Source organism: Ranitomeya variabilis, chromosome 4 (assembly GCF_051348905.1).
Source record: "Ranitomeya variabilis isolate aRanVar5 chromosome 4, aRanVar5.hap1, whole genome shotgun sequence".
Lineage (NCBI taxonomy): Eukaryota > Metazoa > Chordata > Amphibia > Anura > Dendrobatidae > Ranitomeya > Ranitomeya variabilis.
Window position 1 is genome coordinate 43,155,717 of NC_135235.1, and position 23,785 is coordinate 43,179,501.

Consider the following 23,785-nt stretch of genomic DNA (forward strand, 5'->3'; position numbering starts at 1 on the left):
GACAGCATGTGACTGGTATGTCCAAGCATTTGGCTCCGATGAGATAGGTGTAGCGGTCACAAGCTTTTCAGCATTTTGTCACCAGCTCCTGACCATGGATGAGTAATAATAATTTTGTTATTTTCTGACAGATCAAACTTTTGGACACTTTACCATTGAAACCGGTTTAACTATGGCACCTTCTTGTACTTGGCTCCCAATATTAACATTTAATGTGCCACCTAGTAGTGACATTCTCCAAAAAATAAGAGTTTTTCTGTTCTTCCAGGGGAGGACACAGACAGATGAGGTTTCCTGTCCATGAACAATATATGGGCCCATTGCGGTCTAATAATGTGTCTGGGACAGAAGCTGCCGTTGATGTGGGCCCCCTTACCTGTCGGGTCCCCAGTTGCAGCAATGATTTTTCCTTCTTATGTGATTGGTATGGGCAGGGATGTGGAGTCGAGGAGTAGGAGTCGGAGGTTTGGCATACTGACTCCACACCCTGGGTAGGGGTGCAACTTCTGGGACTCCTGCTCATCCAAAATTTGAAGAAACAGGGGTTCCTTATTCCATTTCTCACTCTTGGCCGCATTCTGTGCAGAGAACTGCAGCAGAGGTGAATAGGACAGTATTGGGCCAATATGTGACGATGGAAAAGTGCTAAACTAGCAATGCACTTCATTCTGTGGATCGGTGGCTGTCGCAGCATCGATGAGGAAGTGATGGCAAATCACATCTCATAGTGATAAACCCTCTATAAATAATATGTTTAATTGTCTGTATAATATAGTAGAACATAAAAGATGCATTATGTACAAAGGGTTATCAGGGTAATAGGAGGAGAATCAGCTTTTCTAGGGAAAATGTCCCATCCCTCTAACCTTCCCCCACATGTAACAATGAGGCTACGACACCAAATATTAGCCGAGTGTCTGCTGCAATCAGAATCTAAAAAGAGGGACAAAAATCCTGCCCATCACTTAAAGACCAGCGCTTTTACTACTTTAGTATAAGAGCATCACATTCACAACAAATGCACCGATTTGCCCAGCAGCTAAACGATTAATATTTAATGACATTTTAAGTGGTGCTCGCCATTACTATGGATGGCTACAACTACTAAGCTTTTATTGTGCTGTTTGTGGCAGAATAGTGATTTTAGGAGGTTGCTTTATGCTCTGCTTTACTAATAGACGTGCCTCCCCACCTTCCCCTCCACCAAAGCAACATACGACCATTGACTTAGTGATTACAATATTGCTTTTGTGCGTTTACTTTTGCCAACATTCCGCCGTAGAATCCTCGATATAAATAATTAACCCACAAAACACTAGAGGCTCTCAGCTTGCTGACCCAGCAGCCACAGACGTCATAAAACCCATTGCTAGATATATGGACTTTTATCGATCTTGCTCCAGGCGTATATACTGTATACGTAGACGATGTGTGTCACCACATTATATAAATACATTTCGACAGAGCCGTGACCAGAATTGTGAACACTTTTTGAAATGTTCATGTTTTGTAAATTCTTTATTTTTGTACTGCAGATATTTGAGTTTGTTTTAATTTAGCAATACATTTATCTTTTAATTTCAAATTTTTGCCTTTAGTGAAACACTACTTTTCATATACACATGCAAAGTTGCAAAACATGAACTTTTCAAAACGTATCCAGAATGTTAACACCACTGCGCATATACGATCCATTATAATATCCCCCTTTATCTTGCTCACCAACAAAATGTGATAGAAGGGTGTATGACTGCAGAATCAGACTACACGGGAATCAATAAGTAGACCAAAATTTTACATTGGTACATTTTATTTTTTTTTAATTGTTAGGTAAACTTGATCCCAATTTGTGTTCTTTGAAATCTAAGAATAGGTACTCGCAAGAGTATGGGAACCCTTGTTGTAAGTTGTGAGCTTTGCACATTTTGGACAGAAAAATCAGCTAATATCTCATTTTTATCATTTTTACGGTCTCGCCTTGATGTCATCAGTGGGGGTCCGAATCCCACCCATCTGCAGAACAAAGTTGGCAAAGGTCATAGTGTATCCAGGAATAGTCTGATATTGCAAATTAACATCCATTCATACTGCAAGATTATTGTGATTTCCTGATAATTTTGCAGTTTAAACAATCTGCCAATCACCTGACAATTAAGCAAAAGGCTCGTACGTTGGATGAAATGATCTTTTATTTTACGCAAAATATCATCATTCTCGGTGTATCATTCTGTGTAAACAGAAGTCGCTCTGCCGAGAACATTTCATGGAGCTGCCGAGAACGATGGCAACCTAATTGCACCAAACAATATATAATGGGTAGAGATGAGCGAACCCAAACTGTAAAGTCCGGGGTTCTTTCAGGACACCTTGTGTCCATTGCTGGAAGATGCTAAGGTTGGGCCTTCATGGACTTCAAGTCATCACCTTGCACTCTTTGCCATGTTTCTTAAACCATTCCAGATTGTTGATGTGTGATGGTTCTTATCATCCTGATGAAAGAGTTTACTGCCATGTAGTGGTGTACTTGTCCTTCAACAACGTTTAAGTAGGTAGTACTTGTCATAGGAGCATTCATACAAGTGCAAGGACCTAAGGTTTCAAAGCAAATCATTGCCTAGAGCATCACTCTATTCCTTCGAACATGCTTTCTTTCCATAGTGTATCCTGGCGCTATCTCTTCGCCATGTAAGTTGTGCACAAGAACTGGCAATCAGCATGATGTAAAATGAAATCAGGCCAAACCTCCTTCTATTGCTTCATAGTTCAGTTCTGATACATGCTCATTGTAGATACTTTCAGCAAGGGTCAGCATGGACACTTTGACTAGTTTGGGGCTACTCAGCCTTTTAAACAAAAGACTGTGATGTGATTTGTATTCTGACACCTTTGTATTATTACCAATAGATACTTTTTCAAAAATATTATGCTACGGTCATTCTTTTGACTAGGCTTTTTTCACTGCACGCACCAATAAAGCCCCCCATACACTGTAGATAGCTATCGGTCAAACAATAGTTCAGCCAATTGTAGAGCTGACAGCTATCTCACCTGACTCTCTAATACACAGGAGCGTTCGCTCTGCCGAGCAATCCTGTGTGCTTTACGAGAAAGCTGCTGCTAGACATCTATGGCGTGGACATTTTTCTAGAGAAAAAAATAATTGACAGTATGAAGTTGGACATGCTGAATCCTTATCTCCCCCGACATCATCATTTTGTGTGGGGAAAGTTTGTGGCCTCCATATACACTAAACTTTAATGGAGGGGTTAGTTTTGCCCAATGTTAGTCTAATGTGTATTAGGGCCTTTAGTCTTGAAATCTTATGGCTTGATGCCTATTCACCAGCTGGACCACTTTTTGTAGATACTAGCTACTGTATACCGGAAACACCCCACAAGACCTGCCTCTTTAGACATCCTCTGACCCATTCTTCTAACCATCGTGATTTGGCAAACTTGTCAAACTTGTCCTGGTCTTCACTTTTGCCTGTTTGCCATGCTTCCCACACATCAACCTCAAGATGTGACTCTTCACTTGATACCTTGTGTGGATATAGTGGGAGGTTGGGCACCCCAGTCCGCTAGCCGAAACTGCATGCACCAGGGATTGTCCCACTCAGCACCTGCTCTTCCTTTAACGTGGGCAAAACTCTACTCAGACAACACAGGGTGAGGGAAAACGATGTGTCAATACTTTATTGAACCACAAAACAGGCAGATAACATATAGAATAGTCCCAACAAAATACCCCCAAATAGTGCACATTACAGGGTCTCACCCTTCTGCTGACTCACCGAGATAATAGCAGCTGTTACTTCAGAGCTTCCAGTCGACTACCCCACCTGTGGCAAGCACACAGAGAGGAGGCACCGAGAATCGTAGGAAGATAACAGTCCATTCGGGTACAAGACCTGTTGACCGGAGGGTCACAACCTGGCTTCTCCAAACATCTCCATGGAGCAAGGTGACCGGCAGATCCCAATCATGGCTTTCTCCAAACATATCCATAGGGGCCAGGTGACCAGATGGTCCCAACCTGGGTTTCACAAATGTATCCATAGTTCATCGATGGTCAATGGTGCAGATCTGTATTCTTCCAGCCGGGGGCAAAATCCCCTAAACTGACATCCTGTAGAATAATAAATCTGTGTTCCTCATGATGGATCCATGATGTCTTGGCTGCTGTGCTGTTTCTGGTCCTTTTGATGTCTGGATGTCTCTCTGGCTCTCTATCTCTCCAAGAGGCATATCACCTTTTTATGTTTACCAAGTGTCCTTCAATCCAGCATGACTAATAAGTGGAAGAATGGTGACTACTAATAGATTTTCCTCCTCTGTTTTAAAAATTAACAAACTACTTGGCCTGTTGAATGTCAAATTAGCATATCAGTAAACATCACTAGTTATCAAGGATAAGTGCATAAGATGTTATCTTAAATGCCAACTTACAATTCAGTATTACAGGCTTACACAAGCGAAAGTCTACTTCTTGACCAACACATAACTTCAAAAGTCAACATATAGATAACAGTTCATTGTTCTTGGCTTGCTAAAAATAGTTGTCTGGTTAATTAATATACAGTGCTGTGTCTCGACACATTGTATATCCAAACCCCGACAGGTCTCATCGCCACAAGATAATTCATGAATTATGATTGTTTTACATGCCATGACTGCTTGTTCTACAGTGCTCTGCTTATTTTTGCTTTTATTGTGTTTGTTAGTTTTTTTTTTTGTGGGGGGGGGGGGGGGGGGGTTGTTTTGTTTGTTTTTTAATCCCTGATTTTTTTTCTTAATTTTCTTATGCCATATCGTCAAGCAGCTTTATTTTTCTATCAGTGCCTTAGTCAGGCGCTATACAGACGACAAGAGGCGTGGAAATCAATAACACACAGAGGCGGATGGCATTGCCGGAGTGAAATTGGATCAAAATAAAAGTGCATTCATTTCTTGCAAAATAAAAAAAAAAATAAACAAATGAATTGAAGCTGAAAACAAATCTCGATTGCTGTAAAAAAAAAAAAATACAGCACACAATTTTCTTTAACAGATACACATAACTTTGTGATTTATCCTGCCTCTTTTCTTCCCCGATATACAGTACAAGGTGCAGGTAATGTTAAATTTATACATGAAATTTGACGCCGGCTTTATTAGATACCACATTCAAATTGAGTTTGCCTTTTTTTTTCCTCCCTTTCCTTCCAGAAGGTAATGCATTGACTCTATAATATTGTTTTAAATTATACATGATGATACTATGCAAAATAGGAGCGAGATGTCAGCACTGAGCCTACAATTACTTTACATTGGTAGTAAATATCTAAATGCGCGCTGCTAAATCAGATTGGACGTGACAGGTAACCAGCAATAAAATACAGTCTTTCTTTTGTCAACTGACTGTCCGAGGTTTTGCCCACCTCAGATTAGACGGAGCCTGACAGGCTTCCTTGCTGGGGATGCTGACAGCTATGTACATGTTCTCACCTCATATGTTATTAAAAATGAAAACTATTCTGCCCATTATTGCTGCAAAATGTCATGTCGTGCCAAGGAGGAATGAGGCAAACCGATACCAAAGAGGCAGCAAAACTTCCCGGACAGTTCCCTGGTAACTTACTTCTCTGCTTTTGTTTTGTCTTATTTTTTTTATTTTTCATTTTTATTTTTGCTCAATCTTGTATATTACCCAAAGTGACAACATGACAAGAGCCAGAAAGAAATAGTTACCGTGTACTGGTTAGTAATTTATTGTACTCGCTTATATAATGCCATGAATTTCCACCGCAGAGGAAACCCACGCAAATACGGGGACAACATACAATAAATGGTTAATTATATCTGCACATCTTTTCAATCATTGATCTATCTATCTATCTATTATCTATCTATTATCTATCTTTCTATTATCTTTCTCTTATCTATTATCTATAGCTATTTGTCTATTATCTATTTATTATCTATCTATACCTAGTTGTCTATTATCTATAGCTATCTATTATCTATCATCTATATCTATCTATTGTCTATCTATTATCTATCTATATTTCTATTATCTATCTATATCTATCTTTTATTTATCTATCCATCTATCTATCGAATCATTTATATATCTATTGTATCTATCGAATCATCTATCTTAATCTGTCTCTCTATGTATTTATCCATATCATCTATCTATATATCTATTATCTATCTAACCATCTAGTGTCTATCATCTTTCTATCTATTATCTATCTCTCTCATTGTCAGTGTACAGTAATGACAATGTGCCATTACACGCTTTCTGCAATGCCCCTTTTCAGCTAATACAATGAATATCACACAAATATATGGAATCCTTTTCTGAGCAACATGAGGAATGGCCTGAGAGCCAGATTTCAGCGATGTGTCACTTGTGAGGCTGTGCTGTTATTTCCATACAATAAATGTTTATTGGCAGGAGATTATCACTGCCTGGACTACATCTCTCCTGAGCCTTGGTCTGACCACGCCCCCTCCTCTGATAAGCAGCTCCCTGTTAATTGAGAATGTCCACAGAAAGCTGTAGTGTGGGTGCGGGCAGCTTTCTGAGCTCTGTTACATGCTACATCTAAAAACTCTTGATTGTGTCACAACTGTTGAACCCATCTAAGTGATACATCGTTGGAATCAGGGTCTCTTCACCTATATTATGCTGCTGTCAACTGTTTATTTCATTCATGGAATAGTATTCGGCTATTCTATTCTCTGCAGATTCATCCCGTAGTAAAATGTATACTTCACAGTACATATTTTACTGTATTATTAGAGCTTGCTATTGTATGCCTATGCCATTGCTTACGTCAGAGCCTTATATTTTTAGGTGCCCTTGGTGGGACCAAAAAGCTTGGCGTACCGTCCGCACACTGGTTTTTTGTGTCCCAGCCTCCCTCGTTGGTTCGTCTCTCGTATCCAAATAGTTCAAGACAAATTACAATTCCCACTCACTCTCCACTGACGAGACACAAAGATCTAGACGCAATCAGTCCCGAGAGGAAAACAAATAATCCACATTTAGGTTTCATTTCACAAAAATCTCTTTGTGAAGTCGTTTGTAAGCGACACCGATTGCACAAACGATCCCTTCAGAACCTTTTTCAATTTTCAAGAAATTTGCCTATTGTGTTATCAGAGACTTAAATAAACTTCTGCTGAGTAGTTCAAGGGGTTGTCCGGTCCAAATCAAATGTCAAAATTAAAGGGGTTGTCTTGTCCAAATCAGGCTTCAAAATTAAAGAGGTTGTCGTGTCCAAATCAAATGTCAAAATTAAAGGGGTTGTCTGGTCCAATCCGATAAGTCTGCAGTCACTGTGCGCCGTTGAGATTCACCGGGACTATACTCCGGGTCAGTGGGATCCGGCCTCGCTCCATGCACTTGCATTGAGCAAGACTGAGCCCCGTCCAGTGGGTGTGTCCGACTAGTGGGTGTGGCCTCGTTCCATCGAGGCCACGCCCACTGCCCAGGAGCATGTATAACTCATACATACCCTCTTGTCCCGGGCCTGAAACCGGTGAATCTCTGCTTTGTACTGTGCATGCGTTGGGGGGATTCATAAGACTTATTGGATTGGACCGGACAACCCCTTTAATTTTGACATTTCTAGAAACAATGTAACAATCCAGAAAACTTCTCTACTTTTTCTTCTTTTTTTTTATTTTATTTCCTTTAATCCAGTTAGATGCATTTTCGTTCGGGGCCCCTTAGCGCGCGCGGTCCCGTGAACGTTCAATTTTTACATTTCCATCATTAATACCTGCATTGTCACTCCATTTAAAAGATCTTCATTCCCGGGATGGCCTATTGGGGCTTTGCTTGATACGGGATGCCTGCTTTTAATAAATTCGACTTTCAAGTAGTCATTTTTGTAAATAATTAGCTTGGGTGGAAAAATAAGTTGGCATATTGTATGCATCTAATGTCGCAAATGTACACACAGCAAACTTCCTATTAATCAACAGTCAAGCAATGTAAGTTGGGTCTCATACATAATGAATTGTGTTTAAACCTCAAGGGTTTCATTGATAGAAAAATAACAGAAAACACAAGTGCAGTAAGCTTTTGAATAAAATTTAACTAGATTGCTCTGCATCCTGTAATTGTTTTGGAATCACTGGGGAGTGGATAATTTATCTGCAGTTTGGGTCTTTTTTTTTTTTTTCCCTCCCTCACACTCTTCATCTATCACAAGGAGAAGGCCGTTTTAATGATATGTTAAGGTGTTGATAAAAAGTGACTTCTATAATTTCGACATTGTTGACTGTAATACGCCCGCCTCGAAAAGTTATTAATAAAACATCTGAAATTGCAGCCAATGCAAAGATTGAAAGGATCGGCGAGATGTAAATTTGCATGCCCTAAATCATTGAAACGTTTGTCAAACTGCCGCCGTTGACGTATAAATTTGCTCACCCGGTAGCCTTGGAAATATATATATATAAAAAAAGAATTCGGAACCCGGTGGGAGAGAACACAAAAGGGGTAAAAAAAAAAAAGTTTGGACGATTACGTTAAATGAATTGGTCGGTCTTAATGGGTTCTTCTTCATTACGTCAATTAACCCGCTGATGTAAAAGGAGCAGAGGTTGAGGCAGAGAGGTTATAATATGTGAAATAAATTGATGGTGCTCTTTCTTTCGTAACCTGCTTGAAATATGTCGGAGATTGTTCCATGGTCACATTGATTTTTTTTTTTTTTCTTAAGGGAATATCCTTAGGACTGAGTTCAAGGTCTCGGCCAGAGCATTAAAAACTTTCCTCAATTTCATAGATCATTTGTGCAACCTCAGTGCTTTTCAGACAGTGGTCAGGATGGAGAGGGCAAGCGGGGGGTTAAGTAAGCGGAATGAAATGTTTTGCTTTCGTGGCTGGCCGGTAAGGAGATGGTGACGTTGGCTTTGGAGCGAGTAGCGAAGACTTGAACAGGCTTTATTTGAAATGTGTATATGATTCAGTTTCTAATTGCTAAGGAGAAACTCCACCAAACCTTTTACTAGACTTCTTACATTTTTCACTGGCCGACTTTAATTTGCCACCTCAAACAGGTTGTGTAGACTTAGAGTGACTGCAGACTTGATCTCTATGTGACTGCAGACTTGTGAGTCTTCACAGCACACACAATGCGCCTTGTCTGGATTTTCTGGTTCCAGGAGCATGATGCATGTGATCACATTCCTACTAGACGTTCTCAGCTTCAGCCAATGTGAATGAATTGAGCAAGGCTAAACATGTCTAGTCTTAATGTTTCCAGAAGAATGGAAATTGTGGAGAATCCTGATAGTGCAATCTGTGCGCTTGGGGAGCAAGGCTAGAAACGTCTAGTCTTAATGTGTCCAAAAGAATGGAAATTGTGGAGAATCCTGATAGAGCGATCTGTGCACTCAGGGAGCAAGGCTAGAAACATCTAGTTTTAATGTGTCCAGAAGAATGGAAATTGTGGAGAATCCTGATAGAGCGATCTGTGCACTCAGGGAGCAAGGCTAGAAACGTCTAGTTTTAATGTGTCCAGAAGAATGGAAATCGCGGAGAATCCTGATAGTGCGATCTGTGCACTCAGGGAGCAAGGCTAGAAACGTCTAGTTTTAATGTGTCCAGAAGAATGGAAATCGCGGAGAATCCTTATAGTGCGATCTGTGCGCTCAGGGATGATTCACAAGCCTGCTGTCACAAATTGGGACTTCAGACTTGAGCCCCAAGCCTGGACAAAGCCTTGAATAGTAATTTACTGTCTTAGCCAGGCATTGGCCAAATCATACCTAACTGGCGTTACTTTTATACTACTGCAGATTTAGTAGTTGCACGCAGGTCATTGAGGCTGAAGCGGAACCCAAAGACTTTCTGCCACATAAAAAGACCAGTATTATAAACCGCACAGAAGCACCTGGCACGGTCACAGAATTTTCACGAGGGATCAGGATCTTCCAATTATTCCTTTTAGATGGCACAATTAAATAATTCAGTCCAAAGTGATACTAGAATTTTGGAAAGCTGCATATGTAGGTCTGAATGTCCATTTGCATGTGCTGTGTGTGAACATTCGTTCCCAATCATTAGCATCTGTAAACCTGGCACCGATCAGCTGGCGATCTAACAGACGCTCATTAGGCGGTAACTTTAATGTGGCCTAAAAGAAATAATAGCCTCAATTCTCTGTGTCTAACAGGGGATATGCTGCTGACAGTATGCAAACTATATGGGCCTAAATTGTTGTATTAACACACATCTGCTAAGGTGGTGGAGAGTAAGGATCAGCTCAGAATTAGCCAAGCTACGTATTTGGAGATTCGGCTGCCACAAGGAGAAGGGGCACTGAAGGATGTAGTATACATTTTTAAAAATGATCATTGAACCACTCTGTTACGGAGTTTCAAAGTAAGTTCACCAGCCTCATCAGGTCCAAGATAGTGAGTTATGAAATTCCAAAGTTTCTATTTTGAATCTGGTGACTGATATACACAGAGAGGTCTGTAATTTTTATCGTAGGTACACTTGAATTGTGAGGGCTGTATCTGAAACTAAAGAAAAAAAATGAAAATCACATTGTATGAATTTTAAATAATTAAATTGCATTTTATTGTATGAAGTACGTATTCGATCACCTACCAACCAGCAAGATTTCTGGCTCTCACCGACCTGTTAGTTTTTCTGTAAGAAGCCTCCTACTCTGCACTCATTACCTGTATTAATTGCACCTGTTTTAACTTATTACCTGCATACAAGACACCTGTCCACACAATCAATCAAGCTCCAACCTCTCCACCATGGCCAAGACCAAAGAGCTGTCTAAGGACACTGAGAACAAAATGGTAGACCTGCACAAGGCTGGGTTGGGCTACAGGACAATAGGCAAGCAGCTTGGTGAGAAGGCAACAACTGTTGGCACAATTATTAGAAAATGGAAGAAATACAAGATGACTGTCAACCTTCTTCGGTCTGGGGCTCTATGCTAGATCTCACCTTGTGGGGTAATGTTGATTCTGAGAAGGGTCAGGAATAAGCCCAGCACTACACGGGAGGACCTGGTCAATGACCTGAAGAGAGCTGGGACCAATCCCCAAAAAGTTATTGCTGACTGTCCGGTACTCTGCTCCGTCCTTCTTCTTTCCTTAGACATTTGCACTCAATGTCCTTCTTTTGGTATCTTACCTCTTCATCAGGACTTTCAGCTCTGAAAAGGCCTCTGATTTTACAACATCAGGACACACGTCTTCCATGGCCTATTTAACTCCTCGGGTGGTGCACATCCTGACATCAAGGGTCTCCTCTGCACAGGAAGCTCGAGGCAGAGTGAAGATGATTGTAGAAAAGGTTACGTGCCGGAGGAAAGAAGAAGCCTGGCAGAGTTACAGACCCAATGGGGGGCTCCAGTGGTGAGATGGGTGAGGGGGAGGTAAGTATGAGCTTGTTTTTTAATCCTTTTCCCGGCCCTCTAAATAGTGGCCATATTGGTGAGTTCACAGAAAGCGTGATTGCAAAAACAATCGGATTCAAGAGATTCCAAATTGTGGTCAGATTTAAAATAAATTCAAATAATTGCGAACCGATTCACTTATCTCTTAATATAGTACATAGGTATTGTAGTTAGACTGTTCCGGTCAACTCTACCTTCACTAACGCCAAGAGTTTTCTTACGTACCCAATCTCACACAGAAAGTAATTGCGCCTTTCCTGTATGTGCTTAGTAATTTCTTGCATTTTTGCATTATAAAACTGGGAAGCCATGCATACTAAGTGATGCCACTTTGTAGAATTTGGTTATTCCAGATAATTCCTTTTAGTTACATTTCTGAGTTGTGTTCATTTTTTTTACTTATTTTTTTTCCCCAGCATTTGAAAATGCGACTTTGGTTAACCAAGAAAAACACATACCTATTCTCCTGCGTTATTAGAAACAACATATTCAATGGTCATAAAACTATAGCTGTAAATAAGTCATCATCATTTCTCCCTGGGCGGCGACAAGGTTTCTAAGCCAATGAGTGTTCTAATGCCAAGACATTAAAACATGGAAATACATATTTAGTGGGTAAGTTATGTTCTACATTACATGCCGTTTTCCATGTCTTAGTTCCTTTTGTGATTGTATGTGTGCCATATTAACTGGAGTCCTTGTTTTTTGTGAAATTGTAGGCGATGTTTGACAATGTTACAATAAAATAAATTTCTCTATTTTAAAATATAAAATTAATTTGTCATTTCTTGTATCCACAATTCCAAGTCGTTGGATGTGCAACTCTGTCTTCACAGACGTCACTCACCGCCTCTCTTGACGTGCCGCTTTGACTTCCTTGACGTACCGCTCCGACTCCCTTGACGTGCCGCTTCGACTTCCTTGATGTACCGCTCCGACTCCCTTGACGTGCCGCTCCGTCTCCCTTGACGTGCCGCTCCGACTCCCTTGACGAGCCACTTCAATTCCCTTGATGTGCCGCTCCGACTCCCTTGACGTGCCATTCCAGCTCCCTTGATGTGCCATTCCGGCTCCCTTGACATGCTATTCCGGCCCCACAGATGTGCCTCTCTGTTTCCGTAGACACACCCTTCCACCTTCCTGAACATGCTCTTGTGTTTTTGCAAATGCATCCCTCTGTCTCAACAGACATGATATTCCATCTCCACTGCCCCCATCCATTTTGCAGACATACTGTCATAGGGTTGCCACAACGTAGTGGAGACAGAAGACCGCTGGTCTGGTTGCTCCTACTCCGCTGCTGAGAAGAAGCACTTCTCCGGTGTATTAAATGTTTATTTCTTCCAGCAGAACCGGGGTTAATCGGCCATGTTGGGAATCCCTGTGTTCAGCTGTGCTCGGTTAGCCACTCCTTTTCCCTATAAAATCTGCGCTCTATTACCAAGTCCTTGTCAGAGTTAGCTCTTGCTGCATGGCAAAAGGAGAGAGATAAGTTGGTATAAGAAGGAGTTTCCCCTGGTCTTCGTTGCTCTGTTTGTCAGGTTGGTGTACTGTGGTGCACAGTAGCACTCTCTCTTCCCCGGGTGGGGGAAGGGGACAGACGAAGGGCTATCTTAGGAGATAGGGCAAGGGATGAGGCCCTGGCATCTTCACCATCTGAAGTATCAATAAATAAATTAAGTATCCCGGGGAACAGGGCGAACTATGGCGCCCCTTGTGTTAGGGCCAGGAAAGGAGCCCCTGGTCCCAGGTCACTCGACAACTGTGTTGTGACACATACCTCTTCTTTTCAGGAGACGCACCCCTCCGCCTTCCAGGACATGCCCCTCCACCAGAAAATATATTTTTCTATTTTAAAATATACAATTTATTTTTAATTTCTTACAAGTATCCACTTGTCCAGTGCTCTAAATGTGCCCCTCTATCTACGTAAATGTGCATCAGTCTTTGCAGATGTGTCTCTTCATCTCCACAGACGTGCTACTCTGTCTCCATGGACTCACCCCTTTGACTTCCTAGCTGGGTCCCTCTCTCTCCATATACATGCCTGTCCATTTCCCCAGAAGCACCCGTCCACCTTCCCAGTCTCTCAGCATCCGTGGATGCCCCCCATTACTTCCATAGGTGTGCCCCTCTGCCACTTATCCAGTGCTCAAGAGGTGTCCCTTCATCTTCCTAGCCAGGTCCCCCCTCCATAAATGAGTCTGTCCACTTCCCCAGATGCACCCTTCTGCTTTACTTCAAACACCCAATCGATTAACCCAGATGTGCCAATCTTCTTTTTTAAAGGTGCTCATCCGCCTGCCTAGATGCACTTGTTCAACCAACCACATAGACACTCCACCTATCCAAAACTGAAACAATTTGCTAAAGTTGCTGATGTTTGTAAATATGCAGTACATGGTTTTACGTACCAGAATATACATTTCTACTTAAATCTTTAAAAATGCTTTTAACTCCCTCCATCCAACTACCCTATGCAAACCCATTTGTCCCACCCATTCATACTCTACCCCAATCCATCCAACCAAACCGCCTTCGAAAACCATCCACCTGCCTATATATGTAAACTCACCTACTTATCCAACTCATCCATACATCTACCTACCTATAATCCCACGTCCACATTCATACTCAAGAATCTCAAGTACTTGAGAATCTGGAATTGCTTGCCTGAGGAGGTGGTGATGGCGAACTCAGTTGAGGGGTTCAAGAGAGGCCTTGATGTCTTCCTGGAGCAGATCAATATTGTATCATACAATTATTAGGTTCTGTAGAAGGATGTAGATCTGGGGATTTATTATGATGGAATATAGGAATATAGGCTGAACTGGAAGGACAAATGTCTTTTTTCGGCCTTACTAACTATGTTACTATGTTATACATCCCATATAAAATCTCATGATGTTCCTTTTGGATGAAGCAAAAAATCAGTAGCTTGAAAAAATATGCAAAATTATGTAAAACAAATTTCAACTTGACAAACAAACCTGGTTACCTTGTCTCATGAAGTCAACCCTGACCCTTATACTCATTAGGATATATGGATGTCATAAGAGCCATATAATTGTAAATTTTCCCCGCAATGACCAGACATGGATTTCTTACATTGATAGACCCATCAACATAAATTATTGAAATTCGGAACCTCGACAATCACCTGATTCGATCGCCTGCCTGACTTCTATTCAATAAATTGTGCAAATCATATTTTGTTGCAAATGTTCCTCATTTTAGTGCTTATGACTTTTGGGGTTCTTGCTGCCTCATTTATTTTCTTCCATCGTTGGCAATTTTTTGAACATTATGGTGAAATCCGCTCTACTATTTCGAGAGACGAATGATTAAAATTTTAATTTCAACGTTGTGATTTTTTAATTCATTAAGCATCTATAGAATTACTTAATATCTATGATCTAAAGATTGGGGATTTCTAGGTTACAGTATGCTTGAAAATTTTTATTAATGTGTCAAATATAAAAATGTGCATAACGATCACCGATCTGTTAATTGTAAACATGAGCAGAATTCAGGAGCGCGGAACTGAAGCTGAGCGGCCAAAAATGGGCCACAGTGTTGGCACTGAAATCCAGCCAAGAGCATGGTACGGTCTTTGTAGTGTATTACTACTAATTGTTTTGCGAGAAATCAATTTTCTTTCCCATCATGAAATAGTGCATTAAGCAAAAATGCTAGCCTAGGTTCCAGCCTAAAGGTGTATATTTCCTGTGGTTACTTTGGCTGCTTACTTGTGTACTGTTGGGCGGATGCCAGTTGTGTCTCGCCTGCTAATATTTAATATTCAGAAGTGTTAGTTGTTTGTTGAGAGCGAGTACAGTATCTTTATTTCATATGAGAAGACCATGCGCTTTATTATTTCGCATGCTCGCCTCTTGATTATTTACCCGATTTATGTGAGAAATTATGCAGAAAACATCTTATTCCCAAACTCCTGGACACACAGCCAATGGAAATACTCAAGATCCTGCTGGATCCTAAAGTTTTGCAACTTTTTTTTTTTCGTATACTGCTACAGACACAGCTGAGCCCTACTATTTTAGGGGCCACTCAGTCACGTTAGGAATTAGTCTTTTCATGCTAGTTAGTGATGAGTAAACATGCTCGGATAAGGTGTTATCTGATCATGCTCGGGTGCTAACAGAATGTCTTCAGCGTGCTCGAAAAACATGTCCGAGTCCCTGCGGCTGAATGTCTCGCGGCTTTTCGCTTACTAATCCTTTAGTTGTATGGTAAATATACACAGCCAGAATAAAGGATTTTATTTGAAATAAAACAAAACACACTTTTACTTTTTTATTTAAAAACAACAAACACAATTGTACTCACCTAACGCATATTTCACCGAAACCCTCATCTTCTGTAATAAAACAAAAATGAAAACCCAACAATATCCCTCACCTATCTGTTGTTCTGTCCCGTGCCGTAATCCATGTCTGGGGCATAAACAGTTTTCAACCTGGGCGGTGCCAAGATGCAACCATCCAGGCTGAGAACCACTGGTGACTGAACTGCTGCGAGCGCAGCCTCAGTGACCGGCGGTGATGTCATCAAGGTTACCTCCGGTCACTGGGGCTGCGTTCCCAACTGGGCTGAACTGTGGTGACCTCGGTGAGATCTCCACTAGCACTTTGAGAAGAACTCACAGTGCTAGTGGGGATCTCACCAAGATCATTGCAGTTCAGCCCGGCTGGGATGCAGCCTCAGTGACCAGAGGTAACCTCGATGATGTTACCACTGGTCACTGAGGCTGCTTGAGGTCTAGTGTGAAGCTTCCACAATCAGTGATGGTTTGGGGAGCCATGTCATCTGCTGGTGGAGGTCCACTGTGTTTTATCAAGATAAAAGTCAGCGCAGCCATCTACCAGGAAATTTAGGAGCACTTCATGCTTTCCTCTGCCTTCAAGCTTTTTGGGGATGGAAATTTCTTTCTCCAGCAGGATTTGGCACCTGTCCACACTGCCAAAAGTACCAATACCTGGTTTACAAACAACAGTATCACTGTGCTTCATTGGCAGCAAACTCGCCTGATCTTAACCCCATGGAGAATCTAAGGAGTATTGTCAAGAGGCAGATGAGAGACACCAGACCCAACAATGCAGACGAGCTGTGAAGGCTGCTATCAAAGCAACCTGGGCTTCCATAAACCCTCAGCAGTGCCGCAGACTGATCGCCTCCATGCCACGCCGCATTGATGCAAAAGGAGCCCCGACCAAGTATTGAGTGAATTTACTGAATATACATTTCGGATTTTAAAATCATTTTTTCAAGCTGGTGTTATAAATTATTCTAAATTACTGAGATAATGACTTTTGGGTTTTGTTTGGCTGTAAGCCATAATCATCAACATTAACAGAAATAAACACATGAAATAGATCACTGTGCTTGTAATGACTCTATATAATATATTTTTATAGTTTCTCTTTTTGTATTGAAGAACTGAAATAAATTAACTTTTTGATGATATTCTAATTCAGTGAGAAGCACTTGTATGTAATTGTATTGTGAAATCTGGTTATAGATCTGTTTTAAGGTGCAAGTGCATATTTAAAAAGAAGCTTTACAAATTTGTGGAAAATAGCGATTTTGTGAGAAAGGTATATGAAGCAATAAGTTATCTCTTCCAATAATATTGGAAAATGCTTTTTTTTGTGCAATACCAGTGTCCACCTGCAGGGGTTACAGTTTCTACAATCAGTCCTAATAGCACACGCCTGTATTCTTTTACTCCGTTTGGACAAGTACTTCTCCGGGACTGTGACTCTGTCTCAGGTCGTACAAGGCCAGCTTGTTAATGCCCAATATATCATTTTAAAGGCCAACTAGATTTGCAAGTCTGCTGCAGCACAAACATTTTGGAATCTAATTCTCTGTAGAAGCAGCCAATTAAATATGTTAATGAAGCTGGATGTTCTGCTTCGTGGTGGTGGCATGGCCAAAATAAAACCTCTACGGACCTCACACTTCTGTCTCCATGCGGAATGACGGCAAATACCAAAGAAGGTCACTCAGGAAAAAAATGCTGCATTCTAATATAAGGATAATGGAGCCAATGTATGCTCCGATAAACTTATAGACCATATAATACTTACATGCCAGATAATGTAATAAATAGACAATCTGTAATCTCTTTATTATGTCCATCTTACCCCCCCAAAAACACCCCCAGATTCTCCCTTCTTTATAACTTGCTGCCAGTTGTCAAGTGTACATTGTCTCGGCAGGAAATCAGGGTGAGCTTTTGTCATTTAGCTCCTCCGCTCTTCTCTGTCAAACCGTACGAAGGCATAACAGAGAAATGGGCTTTGAGTTGAGGGCAGCCAAGCTCAATGCATATTGAAAGGTGGAGGAATGGAGGTTCCAGTGCATATAGTGCTGGCAGAATGCTGATGAGAAGATATTTCCCACAAAAAAAGAGTAGATGGTAAATTACAGAGCAAGACCGTTACTGGACATTTTAGACTAGTATTTGCAACAATAATAGTATTAAAAGGGTTGTGTGGTTTTAATAAAAAAATAAATAAAGGATGCTTAAATAAAAAAAAAAAGCATTAGTTATCTACTGAAGCCCATGCCACACCGGCGCCACTTCTCTACTTCTCCCCACCGATGAGTGTTGACATTACTACTGATCTGTACAACAGATGTACTTGTAGTTTGTAATATTGGATGTGTGTATGTCTATGTTGTGAGCATTTCAACAACATACAGTACTGTTCAAAAAAAAAAATTAGGTAGGTGTGGAAAGAGTGCTGAAAAGTAAGAATGTTTTTAAAAATATAAGCGTTAATAGTTTACTTTTCTAACTTAACAAAATGCAAGTCTTCTTTCAAACTTTTGCCTGGGAGAGACCTGGCTGATGCACTATAACTACCTTGTGTCTTGTTGCTTTGCTCAGTCTTGCCATGGTGTCTGACCTGTGACATGAAACTGTCTTCCACAACCTCACCTTTTATAGTAGTGTGGTTGTTCCTCACTCATTTTTACATCTCCTACACAGCTGATTCAGTTAACAATTATTTCTTTCTACCTACATGAAGCAACGATGATCATTATCACCTGTTTGGTATGATTGGTTACTCTTACACCTGACTCTAAACTAATTGATAAATATAAATTAACACTCTATTTTTGAAAGAATTCCTATTTTGCATCAATTTTTCCCACAACTGCCTGATTTTTTTTTTTGATTTTTTTTTTTGCACAGCACTGTATGCATGAAGCAAAGCACAATAGTGTGATGTGAACAGGGCCTTAGTCGGTGACTAATAAATTACTGTAAAAAATTCAGTATTAAAGGGATGATTTTATCTTAAGAAACCTATTTTATCAGAATTATGTCTGCCCAAACTTTTCCAATCTGATGCTTGCCGCAAACATAAATAATACAGCAACATAAAACATAATGACATTATGCAGCTTACAATCTATTTCTCCCCACTGTCCGAAGGGTAAGAAAGTTTTTAGAAACATTGGCGATTATTCCTATTGATTTCTGCCCAGAAAATATTTGTAGCTGAGATATAACGTCAAGGAAAGTTTTCGCCCAGTATCGTACGATTGTCTAAACATTCCTTCTTTCCCCTTATTTCATTCTATCACTTTCATGGCTTTAATGGAATCTAGTAACAGTAAGTAGCCGACATCCCTTTCATCCTAATCTGCTTAATAACTTCCTTTAATATGAGTCGGCCCCGTGACTACACGTGTTTCCAGAAGGTAGACGCATGTTTTCCATTGAGTTGGGTTTGTTTTGCTTGCTAATTTATTGCAGGAAAGTAACGTAACATGGCTGGAAGTAAAACACATTAATGTTCTGTCGCTCGCAGGGCTGAGGATGCCTCGTCGTCTTTCAAGGTATGCAAGGACCCTCAGGAAATGATTGCACCGCTAAAGCAGTGCGTGGACTGGCTGCGAGCCTACTTCAACGAGCCCAGGCAGATGGAGAAATACCCGGTACCGGCTTTCCACCATCCACTATTTCAGAAAGGTACAGGTCATTGTATTTATTTTCTTTTTTAAAGCAAATCATTGTTTGGTCTTGATAGAAATATCAGTTCTTACCATTCCTTCCTGGCAGTGCCAAGCTGGCCACCTTTATACAGCGAAAAGACGCAAGTGGCCAGGGCGGTATAGTCACAAAGGCCACCGGAATCTTCTGAGCTCTCTCGGTTTTGGCACAAGTTGGAATATTTCTTGGCTCGGAACACTGTAAAGGGAAATAAAATGTCCCATTGGTTAAATTTGTTTTTTGTGTTCTATGCATTTAAAAAAGAAACTTTTTTCATATCACTATATATATATATATATATATATATATATATATATATATATATATATATACGTAGTTTAATATACTGCGTACCCACCACAAAACAAACGGTATCCTCCGGATCGCCGCCGGGAAAACAAGACAGTCTGTAAACGCTTCCAGTTGCCTAGGGTGACTGCACCACCATATTATGCTGCCGGGTGCCAGGCGTTCGTTCCGCTTGGCTCTGTGTTCCATCACACAGGTTGAGCCGTCCGCTCTGCACCTTACAAACTCCACACTGACACACCCAACCTCCTCTGCTGCAAGGTTTTTACAAGGAACCTGTGGCCGTCGGCCACATAGAAGACCTTGCCAGGGAGGAAACGAACTACACCACTACCTTCCTGTAGTCCATTTAAAAACTAAAAGCCCATGGCGGGTTATATATATATATATATAGTCTTGCGATTTTCACACTGGTCACTTTTCTCCTTTTAGGAAAAGTTTACAGCAGTTTTGTTATCGTCAGAGGCAGGATGACAATGACAGATAACACCTCTATGCACAGCTGATAAATGATCCACCAATCACAATAGGTTATGTCACAGTTCATCTTCTCCTTCCTTCATAAAGACCTTTGCATGCGCTCATTAGATGCTTCAATACAAAAGATGGGATCAGAGTTTGTTCATGGTGGCTATGTACTATACATGTGTTGTTTCCTGAAACAACGGAAAGTTAGACCCTTAAAATAGCCCCAGTGGCCAGGGTGTAAATTGAAAAATTACACATTTATATTTCTAAAAAATAATAATAAAATGTGATATAATAAAAAAATGGCCAAAAATTAAAAAATATATATGTTTAGCGCAAAAACCTGATTTCAATAATAGGACATATTTTGATAGCACATTTCCATTAACTTTCCCTTAAAAAAAAAAAAAAAAAAAAGTTGAAAATTTACAGATCAGTTGTGGGTGTAAATCAATCGATTCGTAAAAACATTTGTATATGGCACTTATCCATGCATAGACGTTATTTAGGAAAGGTGGATAGTAATACAGAAGAAAAAGGCAGAGAGGAACCATCCGAACGTTAGTGTCATGGCTGAAAGAGGCCCACAGTAAGTTTGCCAGAGTGGAGGTTAAAGTTTTTTTAATGCAACTTATAAATGTTTTCATATGCATTTTGTCAAAAAGGGGTTTTCACCCATTTTTCAAAAGTGACCAGGGAGAAGGTCTGGTCATAAAATATAGGAAGCAGTGTTATTTACTTTTTCAAACCCCGATTACTCCATTTTGCTGGTCTACATTTGGAGAGGCAATGATGACGCCCTATCCATGTAGTCACCTGACTCATTGGTGACTGCTAGAGTACTGGGGGTTCAGAGTAATAAGTAACACTTCTATATTTTTCAACATCCTTTTCTTCTAACTTTTGAAATGGGTGGAAGACTACATTCATATGTATAGAGATGAGTGCATCGATTCACAGGACCCTTGCCCAGCAACCAGGTAAGAATTCTCTGACCATCGGACGGGAGCCCTGCCGACCACTTCTTACCTCCCTGCACTTCCAGGCTCTTCTTTATTTAGCGGGCCTGTTGAGGTGTCAATGACGTCGCACCAGGGTGGCTAACTAAAAGAGGAGCTGAGTGCTAATGGGCAAGAGACAGTTCGTACGATTCTTGTCCAGTGGTCACGTTGCTGCTGCGACCTGTGTCTTGCGATTTATTCCTGCAAGTGTATCATGGCCACAGTGTTATTTTAAGAGTCTATAATTTTCAGGCTCGAAGGCCTATTTCACTTTTAATTCAGCCATGGTGGTTGGGCCACTTAAAGGATGATAAAATCATACAGTATATAATGAATTGGCTAGGAGTGTTCATTAAGTAGTGTCATGTACAAAATCCCCAAATATCCTTCAGGAAGAAGTGGTAAGTAGAATCCTTGGCGCCAACAGTTCTACATTTCCATTGGTTCATGATAAGAACCCTTAATCAAAACACATCTCTTAAGCAGGGGTGGATTCAGAAGTCGTGATGTCCCTATGATACAAATCAGAATGATGACCATTTCTGAATTAACGTTGCCCCATCTCATCCCAATGATCCCCCTTTTGCTCAGTTATTTCAAGCCGCCCTCGGCCTATTTCGGAAGTTCTGCCAGGGTTTGACTACTTGCAGTGGGAGGAACTTGAGAGAGGAGGAGAAACATTGTTCCTCCCCCTAGTACTGTTTTAATAAAAGATCGTCACTTGGAATTAGCAGTTTAGGGCCAATCCGTTCTTCGCCTTGCCCTTTTGTAATGATGTGACCTGCAGATACTCCACCAACTTTAAGAAACCGGCAGCCTCAAATAAGAGTACAAGGGGTTAATGGTGTCCAATTCTTTCCTTCGGAATGTAACAAATGAGGCACACTAATAGACAATTAGACAGCTTTGTAAACACAGTTGGTGAGAGTTACATTACATTAGGTAGCTGATCAGATGCCTCCTGTTTGGTTTACAATGAGTGGTGAAATTACTATATAACCGTGCATCAGAAATAACCTGATCGGCAAAAGACCTCAACTAAAATAAGTCATAGCTGAACCCACACAGACATGGATTTTACTATTCATCTTATTAGTTTATTTGTATTTTTTTTTTCTACATACAGGTTGTAGTTCTGACCACAGTTCACACTTGGGGGCCCCTCCGTCCCTCGCTGTTTCACAATTTTTAGCTACACTGAAAAAAAAAAAAAAAATCCAGGTTCTGAGTAAACCCGAGACGCTCATTTGTATGCAGACATTTTAGTTGCTGTTCAGTTGGTGAGAATCTGTCAGCTGTCAGAAATGTATTAAACAAATAATCTATGAAATGCAAAGTCTTATCAGTGGGAACTAGTAGATTTCCCCCGTATAGGAACCAAAGTATGAATAATACAATAAAACTGTTCAAACTTAAGAAATGTATACAGGTTGGAGACAAATCACACAGAAACAATCTATCCATTATATATTGTAAAAATAAATTAATTAAAGATGGCAACAACAAGCACACTATGAAGGTTATCGGAGACCCACATCTCTCGGACATTTAGACCTTAATGGCATTGTGGCCCTCATCTATTGGACATTTATGGCATTGGGGCCCTCATCTATTGGACATGTATGGCATTGGGGCCCTCATCTATTGGACATGTATGGCATTGGGGCCCTCATCTATTGGACATTTATGGCATTGGGGCCCGCATCTATTGGACATGTATGGCATTGGGGCCCGCATCTATTGGACATGTATGGCATTGGGGCCCTCATCTATTGGACATTTATGGCATTGGGGCCCTCATCTATTGGACATTTATGGCATTGGGGCCCTCATCTATTGGACATTTATGACATTGTGGCCCTCATCTATTGGACATTTATGGCATTGGGGCCCTCATCTATTGGACATGTATGGCATTGGGGCCCTCATCTATTGGACATTTATGGCATTGGGGCCCTCATCTATTGGACATGTATGGCATTGGGGCTCTGATCTATTGGACATTTATGGCATTGGTGCCCACAGCTATCAGTCCTTTATCAGCATTGTGGCCCTCATCTATTGGACATTTATGACATTGTGGCCCTCATCTATTGGACATTTATTGCATTGTGGCCCTCATCTATTGGATATTTATGGCATTGTGGCCCTCATCTATTGGATATTTATGGCATTGTGGCCCTCATCTATTGGATATTTATGGCATTGGGGCCCTGATCTATTGGACATTTATGGCATTGGTACCCACAGCTATCAGTCCTTTATGGGCATTGGGGCCCTGATCTGTTGGACATTTATGGCATTGGGGCCCACAGCTATCAGACCTTTATGGCATTTTGGCCTGCATCTATTGGACCTTTATGGCATTGGGACCCTCATGAATTAGACATTTATGGTATTGGGGCCAACATCTTTCAGACCTTTATGGAATTGGGGCCTGCATCTATTAAACATTTATAGCATTGGGGCTCGCATATATCAGACATTTATGGCATTGGGGCCCGCATCTATCAGACCTTTATGACATTGGGGCCCGCATCTATCAGACCA

The 23,785-nt window shown here is 40.8% G+C and overlaps 1 protein-coding gene across 2 annotated transcripts in view; it reads left to right on the top strand.

The window, feature by feature from the left end:
- The window catches only part of MGMT (O-6-methylguanine-DNA methyltransferase), a 484,940-nt gene that overhangs the window by 324,814 nt on the left and 136,341 nt on the right, over window positions 1-23,785 (top strand). For both annotated transcript variants that reach the window (XM_077258429.1, XM_077258430.1), the window contains one exon: window positions 19,276-19,436. In XM_077258429.1, the coding sequence (XP_077114544.1) occupies window positions 19,276-19,436 (161 nt within the window). The remainder of the gene's footprint in view (window positions 1-19,275; window positions 19,437-23,785) is intronic.